This window comes from Apteryx rowi, unplaced genomic scaffold (genome assembly GCF_003343035.1).
Source record: "Apteryx rowi isolate R43461 unplaced genomic scaffold, aptRow1 scaffold_38, whole genome shotgun sequence".
Classification (NCBI taxonomy): Eukaryota; Metazoa; Chordata; class Aves; order Apterygiformes; family Apterygidae; genus Apteryx; species Apteryx rowi.
The window spans coordinates 813,134-833,772 of NW_020450307.1; the positions used below are offsets into that span (position 1 = coordinate 813,134).

General features: G+C 42.0%; 3 protein-coding genes across 5 annotated transcripts in view; all 3 read right to left on the reverse strand.

Annotated features, from left to right (window-relative positions):
• The window catches only part of MIIP (migration and invasion inhibitory protein), a 7,748-nt gene extending 7,492 nt beyond the window's left edge, over positions 1-256 (reverse strand). Inside the window, exon 1 of the mRNA XM_026074171.1 lies at positions 179-256. The gene's annotated coding sequence lies outside the window, so the exon portion shown is untranslated. The remainder of the gene's footprint in view (positions 1-178) is intronic.
• Positions 224-13,683, reverse strand: MFN2 (mitofusin 2). 3 transcript variants are annotated; one of them, XM_026074154.1, is made up of 19 exons: positions 13,648-13,683; positions 13,086-13,232; positions 12,621-12,799; positions 11,806-11,941; positions 11,280-11,442; positions 10,621-10,745; positions 10,207-10,315; positions 10,002-10,109; positions 9,481-9,634; positions 9,166-9,233; positions 8,876-8,997; positions 8,416-8,542; positions 7,617-7,721; positions 6,974-7,076; positions 6,066-6,286; positions 5,772-5,921; positions 4,598-4,794; positions 4,057-4,191; positions 224-3,399 (listed from the first exon to the last, which is right to left on the reverse strand). In XM_026074154.1, exons 3-19 carry the CDS (start codon positions 12,793-12,795, stop codon positions 3,330-3,332), a joined length of 2,268 nt encoding a protein of 755 aa, XP_025929939.1. In that variant the 5' UTR covers positions 12,796-12,799; positions 13,086-13,232; positions 13,648-13,683; the 3' UTR covers positions 224-3,329. The 3 variants fall into 3 exon arrangements, 2 of the variants coding, with proteins under 2 accessions (XP_025929939.1, XP_025929938.1); XM_026074153.1 differs by having other exon boundaries at positions 13,053-13,232; XR_003254887.1 differs by lacking the exons at positions 224-3,399; positions 4,057-4,191 and having other exon boundaries at positions 4,714-4,794; positions 5,693-5,921; positions 13,053-13,232.
• Positions 13,684-13,917: 234 nt separating this feature from the next.
• Positions 13,918-20,639, reverse strand: part of PLOD1 (procollagen-lysine,2-oxoglutarate 5-dioxygenase 1) — a 17,922-nt gene continuing 11,200 nt past the window's right edge. Inside the window, exons 11-19 of the mRNA XM_026073996.1 lie at positions 20,123-20,227; positions 19,561-19,686; positions 18,631-18,772; positions 17,986-18,099; positions 17,641-17,706; positions 17,180-17,284; positions 16,625-16,771; positions 16,208-16,333; positions 13,918-15,947 (exon numbers count right to left, since the gene is read on the reverse strand). Coding sequence (XP_025929781.1) covers positions 15,792-15,947; positions 16,208-16,333; positions 16,625-16,771; positions 17,180-17,284; positions 17,641-17,706; positions 17,986-18,099; positions 18,631-18,772; positions 19,561-19,686; positions 20,123-20,227 — 1,087 coding nt within the window. The 3' untranslated portion in view covers positions 13,918-15,791. The remainder of the gene's footprint in view (positions 15,948-16,207; positions 16,334-16,624; positions 16,772-17,179; positions 17,285-17,640; positions 17,707-17,985; positions 18,100-18,630; positions 18,773-19,560; positions 19,687-20,122; positions 20,228-20,639) is intronic.

The window sequence follows — 20,639 nt, forward strand, 5'->3', positions numbered from 1 at the left end:
CCTTCCGAGGGAAAACTCCCCAACTTAAAGAGGAATCTCGCAAGCTTTCCAGCAGGTAACGCAGCATCGCTGCTCTCCTCGCTAAGCCTGTCACAACGACACCGCAGTTTTAAGACCGCTACTATCAAACAAGCAACTCAGCACGACACAGTAGCAGGGCATCGTGTATTATACTTACACTTGAAGCCTTTACATGAAGGCATGCAGAACAGAGCAGGAGAAATCATTTTCCCAATTCATTTTTATTTTGGTTTCCAATGTTTACAGCATTGATACAGCAACAATTCATGCAAATTTATCACCTTAAATACAGCAGAGAGAAAACTCACCGGTAAGAGTATTTTGAAGAGCTCCATCAACATAACAAGAAAAATAAGTAGCAGCAATAAGATAAAGTGCATTTAGCTGGCCTTCTTTAATAAGAGCTTGGGGGAGCTTGCTCTTGGAATTACCTGCTCTAAGGATTATTTTATCAGTCCTTACAGAAAGCAGAAAATAAAAACCTCCTTGCTGATAGTGTCCATTCCTCCACCAATCTGAATTAAAGAAGTACAGCCATCTTCTTTGAGAGGAATCCAACTCATAGTCAATTCTGTTAAACTCTGATTCTCAATCACTTGGCTTCTAGTGACAGGGGTTACRCACATACTTAAACAAATACTTCCCCGCCCATGCTAGCAGTTTTACTTCTTAAAAAATTCAAGTGGTTCTTTCCCCCATTCTGTAGGTTATGTTTCAATGTTACAGCAAGAAAGCCTACCTCACCAAAATCTGAACAGTATCAGAAACGCATGCAACAGCAAGACGCCAGATTCTAAGAACCCGCCAATCTCTTTCCCTTTACAGAACAAACACCAGCTTTGAAGATCACATCACTTATCAGATTTCCCCTTAAGGCCTGTTAGAGATGCCAGCAGCACACATCTTCAAAAGTCTGGTCAGCACTTCAGGTAGTCTAGAGCTGCTGAGTAGCACATCATCACCTTCCTCTACCTGGAATCGGCAAATTGCCTGTTGTGTCAGGGATGTGCTTAATGTTTTAACTCAACTGCATGGTACATAGCTTATTACAGATGCTGAAGGGATAGCTTGGGAAACTCAAGATCTGAATTTATTCCCATAATACCCGCAGCAGAATAATAGTGGGTAATTCCACTTATTCTGGTATAMTTCATGACAAACCTACAGAATACAYTTCCAGAGGCAAGGACTCAAGTTTCTTTCCTACCCATTCGCAGATCTCACATTCAAGCCATACACCMAAGCCCTGGTGACTGCCTGAGGAGACTGATCACAGCCAATGAAGAGCCCTCAGGTGAAAATGGCTATTTAATTTGGGTTGGATTCAAAGCTGTCCACTGGAAGTGAAAAATTTGTTCCCCTAACACCAATTTATGAAGCACTTAATCTCTTTGTGGAATCCACTCCTTCTGTCTACTCTAGTACTCAGTTGTTTGCTTCCTATATTCCAGGGACATAACAAAAGTCTCAACCTACCAGCTCCTGACTCAAGATGCTTCAAATCTTACTGCAAAGGTTAAAATAGCTTCAAGTATTTACTGACACTTCACTGTTTTTTCCTTCCTCAAGTATCAGGCAGCTGCTTCTTTCAGGAACTTCATACGAAGCAGTGGATTTGTCACAGGCAAGTATACTTGCATCCAAGCATGAATGAGAAATCCTAAGGCCAGTTGATACCATTTTGAAGTAAAAAGTCTCATTGTCAATATGACAAAAAAAAACCCACAAACACCTTTCTGTAGTTCTAAACTCACAGCTGGGACCTGCTCACAGACAACCCATATTTTCTAATATGTTTGATGCTGGACAGATTTAGGTTGGTATTAACCCCAGAACTGTAGGGTCCGATTCTGGATTCCTTAGAAACACTGGGGGGGGGGGGGGGGGAACACGACAGAAAGGTCATGCGGTACAATACTAATCTACCAAGTGGAAAATAAATTTTGCAACAAAGGAACCTGATCCTAGTGCTACTGAAATCAGTGGGAATTTCTTCTCTGTCAATTACAACAGGAAGAGCCTCAAGTCCTTACAATTCCTAAATCTTAGACTCAAAATTAAGAATTGCATCAGAGAAAACTCAAAGTTCAATTTGATCTGTTTGCCAATAGAGAGCATTAAAAAAAAAAAAAARTTKCCTTCACCCAATCTTGTCCAGGCATGAAATAGCAAGGACAGGTCTCTCCAACACTAARAGAGCTGCACTTGTCAGCTCATCCTTGTACTCTTGTTTTAACAAAAAGGAAAATACATTAAATCATATTACTGCATGGACTGTACCATCCCATGGAAACTCTACACGAAGCAAAATCTCTTACAGCTTGTAATCCACATGCCGTCCTTGTGGCCAAGTAGTTGTAATGGAATTCCGAAGTCCTGCTTCCAGAAACACAGCTGTGCATTTCCAAAAAAACACATTCATCAACTTATCTCATAATGCAGTTATTTACATTCTGTCAACTGGCTTTCCTTTTGAGTCCTGTTTTTCTTCCTCAACAARCTGCCAAATTATCAAGACATCAAAATCAATACTAGCTCCTTCACAGGAGCTAGTTTTGTCTTTGCAAACTATTTGTCTATGATGCGAAATGGGCCAGGCTGCTTTGCTGAACTGAAGAGCTCTGAAGAAGAAACCAACCCCAAAGACAGTAAATTTACTAAAGCAAAATCTTAATCTCTCTCACTCTGTGAGATAACTGGTTTTGTTCCTAGGTTTGAACATGCTGACAGCAATAAACTTTTCTATGAAGAGATAAGGCCCAGTTGTTCTTTGTCATGTTTCRTAGTAACTGAAGGTTAACCTAGGAGATACACTATCACGGGCTGTAAAAGTACTGTGAAACCATCTTTATGCCTGTGTGCCATGAGAAATCTGTGTTTAGACAAATAGCTGCTTATCACACATACATGAACTTGGGGCTTTGAAYGCAAAAGTTCTATCTGCATGTAGTAAAATGAATCCATACCGAAAGATGCGTTAGAATGACTTAACCTGATACACGTTTGTTTGCTTTTTTAAATTGACTGTTACTGAATTTCATTTTGCTTTAAAAAGCCCCCTGTTAATGTATGAGGCAGACATTCCTTCTGAAGTAGCYCAGCCTCCCAAGCAGGAAAAATACGTTACAAACAGCTAGTGTTTAGAGGTGGGACACAAAACAGGGAAGCAGAATCCTATTGTTCACACAGTGACTGGAAACGTAGCAATTGGCTTTTGCTCGTCCCTTTAGGGATTCCATCACCCACCATGTTCTCTGCAGTAGTTAAGAGAGCATTGAAGGGAAACTTGATTTTCTTTTCTTCCCACACTATCTGCTTTGCTGCAGGTATTGATGTGTGAACATGTTGAGTTCGCTGTCCAGCCAGCCTGCCTTATTCCTGCAAAGACAAAAGTAGTCTCCATTAGATGAATAAAATAGCTCTTTTCAAGCCAATCTAAAAGCAGCATGATTAAGACTAGTCAATAGCAAGGCACGGAGGAGCACCACGGAGGTCTATTCCAAACTGATGCTTTCCTTCAGCTTATAAGAGTAGAGCTTATAAGAGTAGAGGACTTGACTTTTKGGGGAAGTAGAGAGGAACTGTAATTCTGAACAGATCAAAAGCGAGAAGGAAAAGATGTTTTACAAGTCAGAAGGTAAGTGAGGCTTGACAGTGCAGGKGCTTAGCATCTTTCCTTCTTCTAGCAAAAGAAAAAAAGAACAGAAGAGTCCACTGCTCACCAATCCCTCAAGAATATCTTTTCTCCCCCAACATCCAAGAGACTTTTTTGTCCATTACAGAGACTACAGGATATTGTTATAGTATCTCAGTGAGGTATTGCAAWAGATGGCAACAAATTATTTTTCATGTAATAGTGTAAGGGAATGCTATCTGGCAGAGAAAGAGGTTTGATGTCTTCACATCAGAAACTATGGTGGAAGAAGGACTGCACTCAAAGACACATCATAATCTGAACAACTTGAGGCAATCTCTAAATCACAGGAAAAACTATTATATGCAGATGTTTGTGTATATGTGATAAGAAAATCTAACCTGAGCAATTTTGCTTTGCTCTGCAGTGAATCCAAAATTTCAATTTTTTTATTCATGGCAGAAATTTCCTGCTCAAGATTCTCCCGTGTGACATCCACTTGCTGACACAAATGGGCAAATGTTCCAGCAAGTTCTCTACAAAACAGGGAGGAGAAGAATAGTTGGAGATGATGAAAGGTAATATCAAGCACCAAAATCACAAAATAAATCCTTTTGATGTGCAGTGATGATACTGACTCTGGAAAGCTCACAATGAAAACATCTTTCCATTTCTGCATGAGAATGTTTTGGGAGACAGAGCAACTTGATTGAAAGATTCAAGTATATCAAATCAAGGCTAATGCTAAAAAGCATCCAAACATTGGTGATCGCCAAAAATCAGGTGATTCACCAAACATAATATTGTTTTTAAACACATGTATCATTACRTATTTTTAAATCTGGAGTTCAATATACAAACTTGTCTTGTTTTTGCAAGGAATATTATCTTAAAAACCCAACAGAAATTAGAAGAGATTTTAGCTGAATGTAGGCAACTTACTGTTGGACTTGGTGACTGCAATTGGAACCTGTATAACTGACGATAAGCTGCAGCTTCTCACCGGCATACTCTACAAACTGACGTTTGAAAGCTCTCTCCTTTGCTTTTGTGGTCCAAGTGAGACGTTCATATACGTAAAGGAGCCCATAAAGGCCAAAAGAAAGAGCAATCAGTCTCCAACCCACAGCCTTCCAGACCTAAAATCAGCACAGGAAACAAAGAAAGAAAAAGACATGATCATCATTCAGGAACAATGCTAACTCTTTACAACGGTGCACAGAGCACTGCACTTATTTTAGGCACGTGAAAATGAGCCAGAAACCTACAAAAGATAGATTGCAAGTGATTTCATTGGTCAAACAGCCTGCAAGTGATGTCTAGTCTACAAAATAAAAATGCCTAACCTAAACTTTGGGATGCTCTATGGCTTAACTTTTCCAGGACATTTAAACTACACCTACAAGTGCAGAAGCACATTCTCCTGTTCACAGAATCTCTGTTTCTGAGGTAAAAGGCATTTTTAGGCAGCCATCTCCTCTTTGAGAAATCATCCGTCCCTAGATACTCTGATGCTAGAACACTATGCAGATATGGAACTGGCACTGGAGAGGTTGTATTCTTCCTGGAACAGACACTAGGATTACCAAGTAACTTAAGTTACATCTACTGCTCTTCTCTATTTTTGGGAGATTTAGGATTCAAAACATTTATTTATTTTTTCCAGAAGACAGAAAAGCAGGAAGTTCTGAGCTTCTCTGAGAAAATTTAGGCATAGTGTCTAAAATTAAGCACTCTCTTCCCCTTCCAGGAATGAAGATGCACACAATCAGAGGCTGCTGGCAGAAATTTCAGCTTTGACCTCTGTTCTGACTCCTCTGTCAATAGGAAAAGAAAAATACTCGTTTTTCTTTTATTCTCACAGAAGTATCAGAGACAACCTCATGTGTTTTTTTTAACATGCTTTGAAGGTTTTCCTTTTATCTTCACAACTCTGGCTCCAACCCTAACTAGTAGGTAAAATAAGCTCAATATTTATACACAAATGGAAGATCAAAAGAGAAAGTATTTTGCTCTCTGTGAATCACAGACACCTACAGAAATCAGCAAGGTAGGTACTTTTCAAGTCAGTGCTCCAACATTATTTATATAAATGCTTCTCAGRTTGTCAACCCACCACGCCACCAACCACGAGGATCCCCATGGAAGTTCGGGAAGTTAATGAGGCCAGTCCAGTCACCATAGACACCATGAGCTCTTCCTGGGTCATAGAACCCTGAGGCAAAGGAGGCAGACTGGGATTTGCTGGTGTTAAAGGGCGTTGAATCTAATTAGAAAAGCAAGACAAAAAAAAAAAGTACAGGAAAAAAACAGAATACAAGACACAGCCCTTCCCACCAACAAAGCATCACCAGCCACTGGAATCAGTGAGTATTAGACCTTCCATTGACCATGCAATAAGGTATCTTACCTGGTCATTATAGCCCATCAAGGCCCGACGACCATTCTTTGGTCCCAAAAACCTATTCACCAGCATCGTCCATCCAAGAGAGAAATGAAATTCTATGTCCTCTTGGAAGTCAGCACAAAGCTTGTCGCAGTTCAGATCATAGCTGAGAGTGAAGCACTGTCGGGGAATTAACATATCTATCTGGCCCCGCAAAGAGACTGGGAGAAGGGGTTTTAAACCATCTGCATAGATAGAAAATAAACACAATTCAAAAAGGGCTATTGGTTTCACTAGAACTAACTGGACTTTCATTCTGTAATCAGGGTGGTTACTGACCGACCTATCCTTTACAATAATTGTTGTTAGTATCTTAAAGTTCCTAAAGCCGAACATGTTGCAAAGCGAGAGACATCTCACAGAAATTATTCTTCAGTGCTTATATCTCTACATCAGCTCAGAAGGAAATTCTTCTATGGACCCTCCCAAAACACTCAGGTATCTGGCAAAATTTATAGTTCAGCAACATCTTGGAAAACAAGATCTGAGGATCAGTTCTAAAAGGCATTTAGGCTCCATACTCCTGTTAAAGGCAACATGCAGACAGGCATCTAGTCATGAGTCATSCATGTTTCATTAAGATCCCGGTCTGTGAATCTGAATCTTCCAAAGGCACAATTCCTCTCATCCTCATGAAGGATTAAGCTGAATGATTACATTTATTAGCAAATCAGGGCACAAGTTCAGGCACAGAGTAGAAAAAGCATGAATAACTAGTCCTCTAACCTAAAGCATTACTAATAAAGATGGAAGTTCAGCAGTTGCCAGCTGCACATCAGCCAGCAGAGTAGAGAGAAACACGGAATATCCACCTAGTTGTTTTGCATTACAGTAAAGGAAAGAGAAAGAGAAACACTGTCTGCTGAACTGACCTATCATTTCTTGCTGCATTGTCTGCAGGGAAGCTGTGATAGCATTGGAGCAGCGCTCGGACATGTTACGGCCCAGACCTTCCTCAATGTGTTTATGCAGCTCCTGACAGAAACAAAAAAGGGTTACTGGACATACTGGTTACAAACATACTGGTTACAAACATAGGTAAGATACAACTCACAGGTTCTAGCCAGTTGGAAAAAAACAAACAAACAAACAAAAAAAACAAAAAAACCCCACCCAACCTCTCAAAACAGGAACATACATTCAACTGCCCACAGCTCTAACATTAGTTTTATCTATTTTTCCTTTCTTCAGTGAAAGAGAAGAAAAAACAAATCAAGACATCTCACATGAACTCTATATTCTAGGAAATTTTCTGTTGAATTTATACAATGCAATACATGTATAATGTATCAGTTTTTCACTGAGGTTAATCTAAAAAAGAATCCATTTCCTTCCTTTTTTGGAAGTCACTTGTTACAAGAATTATCCCAATGCAAGACAAATATGAAAAGCTTGGTTCATACCCTAATTGGCAGAATGTTAAGTACCTCAAAGAGCTGGCATAATTACTGACTCAGACCAGAAAAATCCTGCTTGGATGGCTTATGCAACCTGTCAAAAGCAAACATCACTTACATTCTTGTAAACTTTAAGAACTACTTGAGATGGATGGAAATCTGCTTGGTATTCATCTACCAACACTGAAAGCCGTCTAATTTCTTCAGCCATTGCATTTGATACCTGGAGAAACAGCCACGCAGGACAGAGTTACTAAACATTCTGCTCCAAGGAGAGATGGAAAACCACCACTGGAACCACACATTTAATAAGCACTAACGATCAGTAAGCACTATGATTTTGCAGAGGCACTTGGGCCTTTGTGGGTCAACCGCAAAATGCAATATCGGTGGCGTGCAAACCAAGAATGTTGTATCGGTCATGGCTCAGAAATATACAGACCTATGTTCTATATAACAATGCAGACAAAAAAAAAAGGGATTAAAATAAAGTCTGCAAAAGACAAACAAGCCATTTCTGTATACTTATAATACAGTTAAGACAGCATGTTGTTATTAACAATAACAATATTTGCATTATTTTAGTCAAAAATAAAAAGGAAGAATATTTGAAAGGTTTTAGCATTTTAGGAAGCATTTAAGACTGAAGTGTAGTAGCAATAATGCTTTACACAYGAATCAAGATCTCATTGTTTATTCAAAGCATCTTAAACGAGCATCTCAAATTTCCTCCCAAATATTCTACTCATCTGTTTTATTACCTCAAAGAAAGAAARAAAAATTTTTTTTCTGAAAACATTCCTTCACTACATCTCTAAAACTTCAAATCTTTGTTGGTACTTAGTGTTTCTCCCACCATGTTGGTGACTGTTTCAGACAATCTCTTCTCTCTTTTTTAAGCAGCGACTTTTCCTTACCTGTCTCTCCACTTCTTCTGTGATCTGTTTTATCTTCCGCTTGTAGTCTTGAGTAAGGAGCTCCAGCTGTTTATCAATAAAACCTAAACGTTCCTGTCGTTCCTCTCGCATTTCCAGACAGTAAACTCTGATGAAAAGAAGTGCTCATCAAAAAGCCAGATCAACACATCTCTGATCTATGAATACTTTTGGAATTCCAGAGACGAGATTTTCCAGCCCAAGAGCAAAAGCGGCAACATCTGAAATGTGTTACATATGCATAGCATACAGAACAAAAAGGAGGATCCCCTCTAATACTCTCAGTCTACTAGCGGCAAAACTACAGGTACATGTCCCTACCACTTCTAAACACTCTATATTCTGCTTTGCATTTTACATTCAGAGATGTTCACATTCCCTTGGATTGCTCCCAGAATGCAAGCTTCAGTCATGCAAGCACCAAGCATCAGCATCTCCTCACCGCTGTTCCTGGGCGGCAACGTGCACAGAATCCATGATAAGACGAACATCTTCGGCAATCTGTTTTGCTCTCACTGTATGCTGCTCAAATTTTGTTTTTACTGCAGACTGAGAGATACATTCCTGTATACAAGAGGCAGTCAAGGTTAGCATCAGTCAGAAGCATACTAACCCAATTTCTTTCCTGTATCATTTATTTTCAAGATGTGGTTCACTCCATGTTTACTCTAGTCCCCAGCCATTCAGGAATAAAAAAAACTTAAAAGAAAGTGTAGTACACATAACGCTCACCTCAAATCTTCTCTCAAAGTTCTGGAACTCAAACATTCTCACTTGAAATCCATCTGCCAATGCTCCACCTAAGAGAAGGAAAGTACAAAACAACCACTTAATTTTCACAAAAGCAATCAAATATTGGACACCAGGAAATACTCCTGCTTTACTTTGAAGTCAATGCGGTAGAGCTGCTGCTAAGTTACCTCGTTTGTTTTTGGCTGCTCTCCTAATACTCTGACCCCCTCCAGTTTTATCCATTTGGTGGACAAGATATTCTCTATTTTCCTCCCTTAAAAAAAAGGGATGGAAATTTCTGTTAGCTTTCCTCACCTCCTTCTGGCATCCCTTGAGCCCTCTGAATCCTGGCATTCAGCACTTCTTTTGCTGACACAAAGAAAATTCGATCCCCTGCCTGGGCTCGATCCACCACACCCAGCTCATCTACCAGGAAACTGGTACACCGCTCCATGTGCTGCCGACGCACCTGAAGAATAAACCCCGCATGCAGTTAAATCCACTTTGGACTCCACATCCTAACAGTTAGATCAGGCAATCAGATGCCCTCTGCTGGTCTAAGCTACCAGTCAAAGAATAAGAAAAATTTCCWTGCTGTTTTATAGAATCTTCCAGAGGTTATCCAAGTGATGTAACCTCAAGAGACCCCTGTGAAGCTCTTAGCTTCCAGCTCAGAAATGTTAAGAGTCCCGTTCTGACCATTAGTCTACACACTACAGTAGTTARACTGTGAATTGATCACATCTAACACCTTGTGACTCTACCCACAAAGAGAAGAGTCAAAATGGATTCTGCAATGTTCATGCAAAGAGAAGGAATTTAAACACACCACAAACCTCTTCCATGTATTCTGGTTCAGAAGCAGATGCATCCCAGCGGTTATTTAAGATAAATATATTTGGTCGAGACAAACGTTCATTCACCTTGTGGAAGAATTGTTTCTCCTAAGCAAGATGGAACAAAACCTCTTAGATTAACATGTCAAAATGTTTAAACTTGTAGCCAAATTAACTGAACATTAACAAGGGGACTCGAACGTACAGTTTGCATCAACGTAGATTCAGAATTTGCCACCAGTACAAATACATCAGCATCTAGACAGAACTTGTCAATCCAACTGTCCAGCTCTGTGGTTACATCAATGCCAGGGCTAGCAATAAAAGGAAAGACAACATTACTATGGTGTGAAGACATCTGAAATATAATTTAAACACAAGCAAGTAGAAAGAAACRTTCCAGCTCTTCAGGTATTCATTTCCCATGTGTGAGCTACACCGTGTTCTGAGGGGATAAAGAGTGCAGCCTAAAAGGAAGTAACAGTAAAGAGAAACTCCRTCTGTTAATTACAGAGAAGGATTTTGTCACTATCCTAGACTAGAACAGGGTCAATTTTCTTACGTTTGTTACTGTACTAACTCTGTGATAAACAGGAGAGGAAAGAAAGATATCTCTCACCTGTCCATCAACACTAGGTCATCCTTTAAGAGAGGACATTTAGAATTGGGCCACATAACGCTGACTAAACTGCCAGCATCCAGAAGTTCATCTTGATGAAGAGCATGAGCCAGTTGGTTTACAGTCTGTTTAAGAAAGAGATGGACAATTTACAACATTTCCTGTGTGCTAAGACCTGTTAATAAAATTATCTCCCCATTAGAGCTGTTCACAGACAATAAAAAACAAAACTCTGCTTCAGATCATTTCCAAATGAAACGTGCACGAGTCTCCCACTCAAAAGGCAACCACCCAGTGAGAGTTTGAGAAATTTTCCTGTCAGGGAAGGCTACTGAGGAATCCTCAAGAAGGCTGTGACTTCTGTCAGTCAGTCAAAGCTTGGAAGAACCTTCTGGGTCATCTTCAGCTCCCTGTTATCACTGACAACTATAACACATAATCCTTTCCATAAAATGAAAAAGTTGCATCCTATAGCCTGCTCTACTCTTCCCTTCTTATATCAAAACTTGTTCTTCAGATCTTCTCTTTAACAATTAAAATCCTTTACTGTGAACCCAAATTTATTCATAGTCATTTAACTTTATTGTTCCTTTCCTTTTCTGCAGCTTCTAAGAATTGGGACAGAGCTCTTTATCTTATGCTTAACAGAGTTGTAGTACCTTAACACTCTTCTTTTCCTCTGAGCCTTCAGTAAGCAGGAAAGCTTCATGCCCATCTGTTCCTTCTACACGCAGGAAACAATTGGTGGTGTGTCCAATCCCGGAAGGAAGGACTTTGTCCCATAGCATGGCATTTATCACAGTGCTTTTTCCATTGCTTGTCCTGAAGGTAGATTAAAGAATGGTACAACTGAACTTCTGAGATTCAGGTATACTCATTTTGGTATCAAAGACAGGAAGTTCTCCAAATCTAACCAGTTCCAGAAGCATTAACAAATTAGGTGCCATAGGCAACCTGCAAAAACACCGTTCCATTTTCTTAAAAATTCTCCAAATTAGAGTGTTGTGTTCTACAATATTTATTTTCAATTTACAACAGGACTAGTACCAGGGACTTCTGCCACACACTGCATTTCAGAAGCTGGACCACTTGTGTTTCTATAAATATTTTTATTGGCTACGATCCTAAAGATGCCAGTTGCTTTACAGAGTAGGGCAGCATAGGCAAAATGAACATGTGACTCACCTTCCAAAAAAAGCCACTTTCATGTGTCGCCTTGCCAGCACTTCACTAATGCCACTGACTTTTGAGAGGTAACCTTTGACTTCCAATACCTGCTCTTCTGTGGTGACAGGGTCAAGCTCCACATTCCTGTGTGTTTCTAAAAATCAAAATAAACCATGCCTCAGAATTCCAGAAGTAATCCATCTAGTATTTGGTGAAAGATCTCTGTATGATTTAACACACGTAACAAAATGGCTTCATGGGCAGCCTTGAAACATGCAATCATGCCCTGAGGCAATTTGCATCAGTGTTTATCAGCTGGAATCTTTTGTATTCCTAGAAAGGATTCTCACCCTTAAGACTGCCTTAAACAGAAGGGAGCTAACATTTCAAACACTCCAGCATCCTCAAATAATCTGTTATCTGGGTCTTAAGCTGTTAAAGGCAATTATTGAAAAGTATTACATGCCACCAGCAGTGACGCTGAAAGGATTATAGAACACAAAACCTAAAGGACTTTGAATTTTCCACTAAAAAAATCCAAAACAATATAAAAACCAAAAACATAGCTTTATACACAGCTCCATGACAGGCATAAACTTAAGCCAACTTTAAAACATAAAGCCTGGGTTTCACTCAGTAGAATGATTTTCTCTCCTTCATATAAATATTTGTATATATTTGTATATAAAGCTACACACACATGTAAGTAAAAATAAGAACAAGTCTAGTGGTACCATTAACTAAATGAATCTTTTTTGGTGTGTGTGTGYGTGGAGAATTATTGAAAAAGACAAAGCACTCTTACAGACCTGTAGTTCAAAAATATAGCTTACCTTCCAGGAACAAGGAGCTCTCATTGATGTATGCAGCCAGCTGTTCAAAGATACCATTGATTTTCTTCTTTGCAGTGACAAAATGTTTAAGTGGAGAAGCATTTACCTCAGCCATGTGTCTTTTATCCTTCTTCACTGCAACGATTGACTTGGAACGAGTAAACAACAGGGACATTGCGCTATGGGGAAAAACAACAGTAAATAAAGGTAACTCACCAAACRTCAACTATTTAACTAAGCCTCCTTCATTTAAAAAAAGAAATGAGTGCAGATGTCTACCAAGAACTGAGCAAACATGTATTTTAAAGAAAGCACTCTGTCTTTCCCAAATAATTTGCCCCATTCTCTACAATTAGAAATTATTCAAACACCAGAAAACAAAACAAAACTCATCTTTCCTTCTCTCTCCCGATAGGCAGGCCCACAGCTCACCTCAGCGATCACGTCCCCCAGCTGTGCGCTTACTTTGAGGGTGGGAGTTGCGTTTTCACAGGTCAGGCATGGCCAGCACGAGTCTGCCTTGTGCGTGAACGATCCGCTCCTGCCGCCCCCCTCTCCCCAGCCGGAGCCCGTCCTGCAGCTCCTTCCCGCGGCGCCGACTCCAGCCTGTCCCTGCAGCAGAGGGACCAGGGAATAAGGCGCTGGGGCTGCTCAAAGAGCCCCCCCACCACCACCACCATCGCCGTCTCCTCAGGCCTCACAGGGCGGGCACGAAGCGCCGCGCAACGGGCGGGAAGCACGTGCCGCCCCCCTTCCTCGTCCCCTCACGCGAGGGCGGGAAGCGCGTGCCGCCCCCCCCCCGCTCCCCTCACGCGCCGGGCAACAGCGGGAAGCGCGCGCCCCCCCCCCCTTCCCCGCGCACCTCTGAGGGAAGGCAGGAGCCTGCCCGCCGCGGCCGCCGCCCGCGGGGAGATCAGCACCCGGCCTACCCCGTCCGCCGCGCCGCCGACAGCCCCGGCACAGCCCCGAACAGCACCGGCCGCCGCAGCTCCCCTCCCCTCCCGTCAGGCGGCACCCCGCCTCTCACCTTCACCGTCCCTCCCGCAAGGCCGCCATCTTACCCCCACGGCATCGTCACCAGCGTCGCCCGAGGCGCCTATACGTCATCGCCCGGCGACCGGCGGGCGCTTTCCCAGCGCCTCATGGGAGTCGTAGTCTGAGGGGGCCGCCGCGCCCCGCGCGAAGGCTCACGGGAGCTGTGGGCGGCGCGGGGCTCCGCGCTGGGAGGCGCCGCCGCCCGCAGCGCCCTGCAGCCCTTCACGCCCCCGGGTGAAGGAACGACACCCCCGAAACGCCACCGTTTGGTAATGGTTTAATGCAAACTCCCCTGCTTGAAATTGTACATCTTGTGTGAAATACCAGAGCGCGGGAGACCCCGAATTAACTGCAATCACTGTACTGGGCAGAGAAAAAACACAACGAAATAACCTGAAAAAATATGCTGAATAAATACATACACCTTTTCACCATCTTCTCAGTAATTGGCCTCTGAAGTCCCTTCCTTTGGTAACAGCATGTGAGTCATTTCATCGGGATTGCAGTAACAAGAATTGTTAGCTAGTTAATTTTTTACTTTTCAAACGGATTGTCCCTGCCTGGATTTTTCTCCCTTTGGTGTGCATGAGTGTGTAGCATTCAAATAGGCCTAAAAAGCACATGGAAAGCAGCGGAAAAGGGTCTGTGTCACCTTCCCGGGGTCCGTTCAAACTGTAAGATTCCCTGTCCAAACACACAAGCCTAAAGCTATGAGCAATTCTGCCTGCGTTAATATGCCCAGTACTAGATTAAGTGTCTCTACACCTGACAATTAAATTAGATGGTAGAGTCTGGAGGCAGAGAGAACTTAGATGAGGAAGACTTTTTTTCTAAGAACAATTTTTGGTATTGATTTACTGCTTGTGAAATGTACTAGTATGGCAGACCCAGAAAATAGAAGTTTCTAATCAGCAGAGCTCATAGACAACGGCAGAAGAGGTTTCTCCCCGTTCCCCCTCCAACATGCATAAACCACAATTCTATTCTAGACAGATTTTTATACCCACCAGTTCACCACAGGCTCATGGCACTTTCTAACCACACACTTTATCAGCCTCGCCCCCACTGCAGAAGCGTCTACAGTGGAGTGTTTTCTTTGGGAATTTCAAATAATGGGAATACTGAAAATTGATCTCCTCCAAGTAACAGAGAACAGTTGTTTTACAGTGATGGCTCACTCAAGTTAGATGCAAAGAAAATTATTAAAACAATCACTAAAAACTGGAATGAAGCCATCAAAACCACTGGGGCCTCTGGATTGTTATCAGATGATTAGAGCTTTTGACAAACTTAATATGGGATAGAGCTGAGCTGATTCAGCAATAAAGCCCTCCTGGCAGATCTAGTTGTTCTCAGCCTTCCCTTTCTTAGATTTTATCTACACATACTGACCTGGTCTGAATTTGTCTGGGTATACATGCTCCCTTCTAGCTGCAGTAATAGAAGATAGGGAGGCTATTTTTTTTTAATCTCTTCAGCCTAATCCCAGAGGTAAAGTGTAAGAAGCATACCTTCCTTTAGCTAACAGGAAGCACCTAGACGGCCACTGCTGCTGCTTTGAACTTCATGATACGTTTCCAATGAATGCAAAGAGGTAAGGAATCAGATGAACTTCAGGCTCTTACTACCGAGTTTCATCTGATATTACATTTAACTGTTATGACTCCTGGAGCCAGCTCCCTGATTGATTTTATATTTGGAATAGTGTCCAGAAATGATTCTCTAATGTCCATTCCTGTATATGCAGTGGATGGAAATGGGCTTCCAGCTACTTGGAGAGAGAGCTTGTGACTTGCCTCCAAAAAGCTGGATTTCCAGTCCAAGAAAGCATTTCTGTAAAGCCAACCGAGCAGTGAAGTTTCAAGTAAATTGCATTTCCAAGAAACAGTGGATGAGGAGAAGAATCGGAAATGAAGGCACAAAATCTCCTTCCAAATTCTACAGCAACGTTCCTAGGTATTACCTGCAGTATCAGAGAGGGAGATCTTCCAGTAGTGGAGTCTTAAAATATCATTAAAAATCAATATCCAAATAGCTTTGATCGATGCCTTGGAGACTTTCAGCAGCATTCCCTGCTTCCACTCAAAGTCAGCAGTGAGTGGGGCCAGGGAAAGATCCTTCTTGTGAAGCATGGCCCTAGGGGTCAAGAAAGGACACTGCGATATAACGAGTCCCTTTGGTGGTTGGAAGGCCTTCATGATAGTGGGTCAGGCGTCCTGGATGCATTAGGGTCCAGCCTTTCCGTGGAGCTCGAATGGAACAATTGTAGCGCAGGAACCGGCAACCTCCTCCCTGAGAGGAACAAAACAAGAGAGGCATCAGCTTGGTAAAAGCATGTCAGGGAAAGGATCTCTGCCTTCTCCTGGAGGCCCTTCTGAAAGTGTGGGAAGGTGCTCAGGGAATCCCTTGCCACAGGCATTCAAAAATCCACTATCCTAACCCAGTCATTAATTGCATTTCTTGGTGTGAAGAACCCAGACATGGATAAGGGAAGGGTTTCCCAGAAGGCTGGTACTGCATGTCTGGCTCTTGACACACCCACAAACACTTACCTCGTAGTCTATTCCAACTCGGTTCAGAGCAATGTTAATGGTAAAGGTGGAAGCATCATGATGAGGCATTAGAGAGGGCTGCTCATCAGGCTTGTAGCGAACTACAAAGGCTAGCTCAAACTGAGTCTGCAGGGAAGAAGAACAAAATACACACATGTTACAGGGCTGTAGTATTCCATAGCTACTGAGCTCCAGGCATGGTGTAACATATAAATTGTATTTCACCGCTAAGAGAGAAGAGACACAGTAAGTCAGGAGAATGTTCTCACAAAATCATGTATTTCCTGATGCATATACTGATGTCATACTCCAGGGTGAGTTCCTCCATACTGGGAAACAGTATACGTATCGGTAGGAGAACCTAGAGGCCTTTCCTTTACACAGTCGCAATAGTAGGAGGTGCCAAGGTATACCTACCTTGGTATAGTATCCTGGGTACAGTTTCTCTGTGATAGGTGCAATATAGTCCAGAAGAAACTTATACCACTCTCTTTCAAAGCCAATTTGGTTCATGTGGATGTCAATAGTTGGGACATTCTCATATCCCCCTTGTATTCTGCTGTCCTGAAATTGAATCATCAAAACATCTGTGAGGACGGGCACCTTGGACTTCAAGTATGAAAAGCACTTGTTTCTGGTAATTACAAATAATATAAGGTTTATTCATCAGGATTTTCAGGATGGAAAACTCATTCCAAACATTAATTAAACCCACAAGGTAGACAATATTACCATCAGAAGGGCTGAACATTGTAGCTTCAGAGGATACTACAGAGGACTCAGAAAAAACAATTCACATATGAGAACGTGTGCAAAACCACAGAGTTAATCAGAAGCCAAGTTAGGACTACTGCCTCCAGTTTCCTGGTTTAACCACTGGATCTAATGCCATCCTAGAGGAGACACTATTGCCACAAATACTCATGGAAAATGGTGTGACCTAGAAATCAAGAAGCTCCTGCTTTTTCTTACCGTATTGTCACCTGTGGACCACTGGCCATAATGTTCCATTTCTTCCACCAGCTCATCACATGCAGCCTCAGTGAATATGGGGAACCAGTAAACATCTGGGCAGGGCTGGAAAAAAGTGGACAGGTCAGAATGGCAGAAACAAGGGCAGGTGCTTGAGAAAAGAGGAATTAAACAAGACAGATGGTAGACAGGGTCAGATTAAGTGGAAAGTAACTAAAATACTGAAGATAGAAATTTGCCTTCTGATTCATGTGCCCCGTTTCTACTTAAAGGCAGCTGAACAGGTACTTCTAAAAGAATGATTTGGCCCTAAAAATACTTTCAAGGTCATGTTTCCTCTGGATCTGAAAGACTTGAGGTAGTGCTGAGCTGCTTACTTCTGAGAATAAGAATGGTGATAATATAAGCATTATCCTGATGCTAATCTCCCATTCTGATGGATAAGAGCAAAGTTTTCTTACCACTTCCACCAATTTCCCTTTCAGAGCTGCTGTGTAGTTTTCATGGATGTACTTTTCTCTCCAGTCCTGCAGTTAAAAGATAAGCAAATTAGTCATTTTTGTACAGCCTGGCTAAAGAGGCAATGAAAGGTCAGGCGCTGCAACGGCAGTATTTCTCAGGCTTTGGAGATCTAGATGTCATTATGAATCACATAAACACCCTGCCTTTAAATTCTGTGACTGTGCTCCTCATCCCACCTGAGAGACATCATACAACAAAGCCTGGACCTTCCTTATTAGTGAAGCTGATCATCAGATCTTCACATCCCACACCGCTACGCCTGCTGAGCATGCCGGTTATCTCACCTCAGGATTGCTGAATATTTGCCAGAGGTCATTGTGGAGATGAGTTGTCTGATAATTCTCCAGAGAGAGTATGTGTCCATACTGATGCCGATTTGTCAGGTACATGAAGACTCCCTGCAGGACAAAGGGAAACAATCAAGCTGTGTTTCCAGGCCTCACATTCCTGTGAGCCATTATGAAATATAAGCACTGGACAGTTCTCGAGTGATGATGGCTCTAAGCTGTTTATCTACTCATTCTTTCTCCCATGGGCCTTCACTTCAATTTCCACCCTGGATATGAGGAACTCTGAAAGGTTACAGCCAGAGCCAGAAATCCTGTGCCTGTCATCAGCCAGGGATGGAAGCAGAGTAGAGCAGGAGCCCTAAGATGAGGTTCTTCCTTTTTCTCCTGCTGTCCCCACTTAGAACAGCCCTGGATAGGTCCAAGAACAAAAATGTGATCTGCATTTAATGCTCCCTGGCTCTGGGTGGTTTCACAGCAAGACAGAAATCCCACACTGTTCCAAGACTCCATAGAATCAAGTAATGCCAATGCATCCTGTCCCATGGCCTGGCAGAGGTGAATGCCTTGAAACCACTTTAGCTTGTCACCTCCACCATGGCATGTAGTCCTCCACTGCCAGCTTCTGTCTCCTCAACTGACCTGATTCCGAACATTGTGGCAAAAAGCCATGTCAGCATCCAGCTTTCCGCTGTGGAAGAGATCTCCCTGGTCAAGTTCTGATCGCAGAGCGTTGGCTTTAACCATGTAAGCGCCACTGATATAGGGAACGTTCCAAAGCCCGCTGAAACACAGAAGTAGGAGACTAAGACATGAAATAACAGTAAGAAAGAAACTGCAGGACTCGATGGGATGGCAGGCAGCCCTGCAACATCAGCCAGGCTAGCCAAAATGAGCCAACTCAAATCAGTAGGGAGAAACCATACCAACAGGAATTGTCATTCCAGGAAAAATCAGTTCTATTGCCAGAGCTTTTAAACAGCACAAATCCTAGTCTGCTGTGAAAGCAATTAATTGCTACTGTGTGTTTCTGTTAGGGACATAATTAATGGCTTGAGCCTCTTCCCAGAGAGATCAACATAATTTTTTTTCAATGATTTAAAATAACTGAACCAGCCAAAAGTGCATAAGCTGATTTCCAGCATTTACTGCGCATACACTGACCTAAAAAAAAGGGCTCCTCAAGAATATAAATGAAACAACAATAATATTTTGTGAATCTTTCATCCAAGGATCGCCTACTGTTTTATGAAGACTATCTGATAAAGCTTAGAAAGCTTTTATGGGATTTTAAGAATCACACTAACTATAATATGCAGGTGGGAAAACATGACATGAATAAAATGAAGCTGTTTCAGCTGTCAGAACTCTCAACCCCTTACTCTGATCATAAGGAAGTCGGCCTGAAGTGTGTATGGTCTCTGTACAAGATAGAACCCATAGCAGGTTCCAGTTAGGAATGTAGACTTTCTTTTTTTATACACAAGCATAGTTGTGTTTGATGACCATGTGCAGCAGCAAGCTTTATATTTAAGGGATTCTATCAGTAAGAAACTATCTTTGTATACTCACACCCTCCGCCTTTGAACAATATCCACATAATCTTCCGAGCGGGCATAGTACCCATCAGGGCTCAGTGCTCCCCAGAAATTTGACCACAACTTCTCAAGCCGACTTACCAGCGGGGCAATCACCAGCCTGCGAGCACAAAAGAAAACGGAATTGCAAGACAGGATGCTACAAAGATTTATAAACCACACAACTGTAAGAGTCAGATTCTCCCTCACTTACACAGCTGCTGCTTCTACTAACTCTGGTGGAATAAAATTCTACTTAAGCAAGGGCAAATGCCATCACAATCTCATATGTAACTGCATCCAGCCACAGGTCTCCTAGAATCTGATTTGTTCTAGCCATTATATAAAGGCAAAGCTAGGGATGATTTACATCCATTGCCTAAAATTCAGGGATTGGCCACTACTGTAAAAAATGACCAAATAAGAGGCATTTGCTGAACATTCCATCCCCAGCAGGGTTCACCTAGTGCCTTACACATCTCACAGTGATAAAAGATCTCACCATATTCCCAATGTGAAACACGCCCAGTAAGGATTACACAGACCAAAGAACTCACTTGTTCTGTTCAATCAGGATCCTTAGAGTCTCTGTGTTCTTCAGAACTATGTCAGCATCCAAACTAAAGTAATAGTCACAGTCAGGATCCTTTCTGCACAAATCCCTACGGTCAGAGAGCAAAAAAGTCAGGTGAAAATTCTCCTAGGACAGAGTAAGAAAAGGGACAGAACAGCAAGAATTTCCTCACTGTCTGGCCTAAGGGTCTTCTTTTAGGCATTCAGAGAAGTCAAAATTCAGTTAAACCTAACAGCTCAGAGGGCTAGCATAGTAAAAGCACATCAGTTTCAGTAGCCAACAGCACACAAAGATGTAGCCAACACCACACTTAGCCAACTTTGTTTTCCAGCACAAATGGGTACCAGCGGGTACCCATTTACAGCTGGCCCAAATCCAGACCTGAGCTTAAACTTACACCTCCTGATCACAGCAAGATTCTCTGCTACTACCTGACTGAAAGAAGAGAAACATCTGCTTAACAGTGATGATTCTCAAAAAAAAAAAAAAATCCTCCCATA

What these genes read in the sequence shown, in the direction of transcription:
- MFN2 (XM_026074154.1), bottom strand. Translation starts at nt 12,795, where the DNA reads ATGTCCCTGTTGTTTACTCGTTCCAAGTCAATCGTTGCAGTGAAGAAG. An exon ending in GAGCTCCTTGTTCCTGGAAG is followed by an intron (nt 11,942 to 12,620) that starts GTAAGCTATATT and finishes TTTGATTTTTAG; the next exon opens with AAACACACAGGAATGTGGAG. An exon ending in AACCAGAATACATGGAAGAG is followed by an intron (nt 9,635 to 10,001) that starts GTTTGTGGTGTG and finishes TTTATTCTTCAG; the next exon opens with GTGCGTCGGCAGCACATGGA.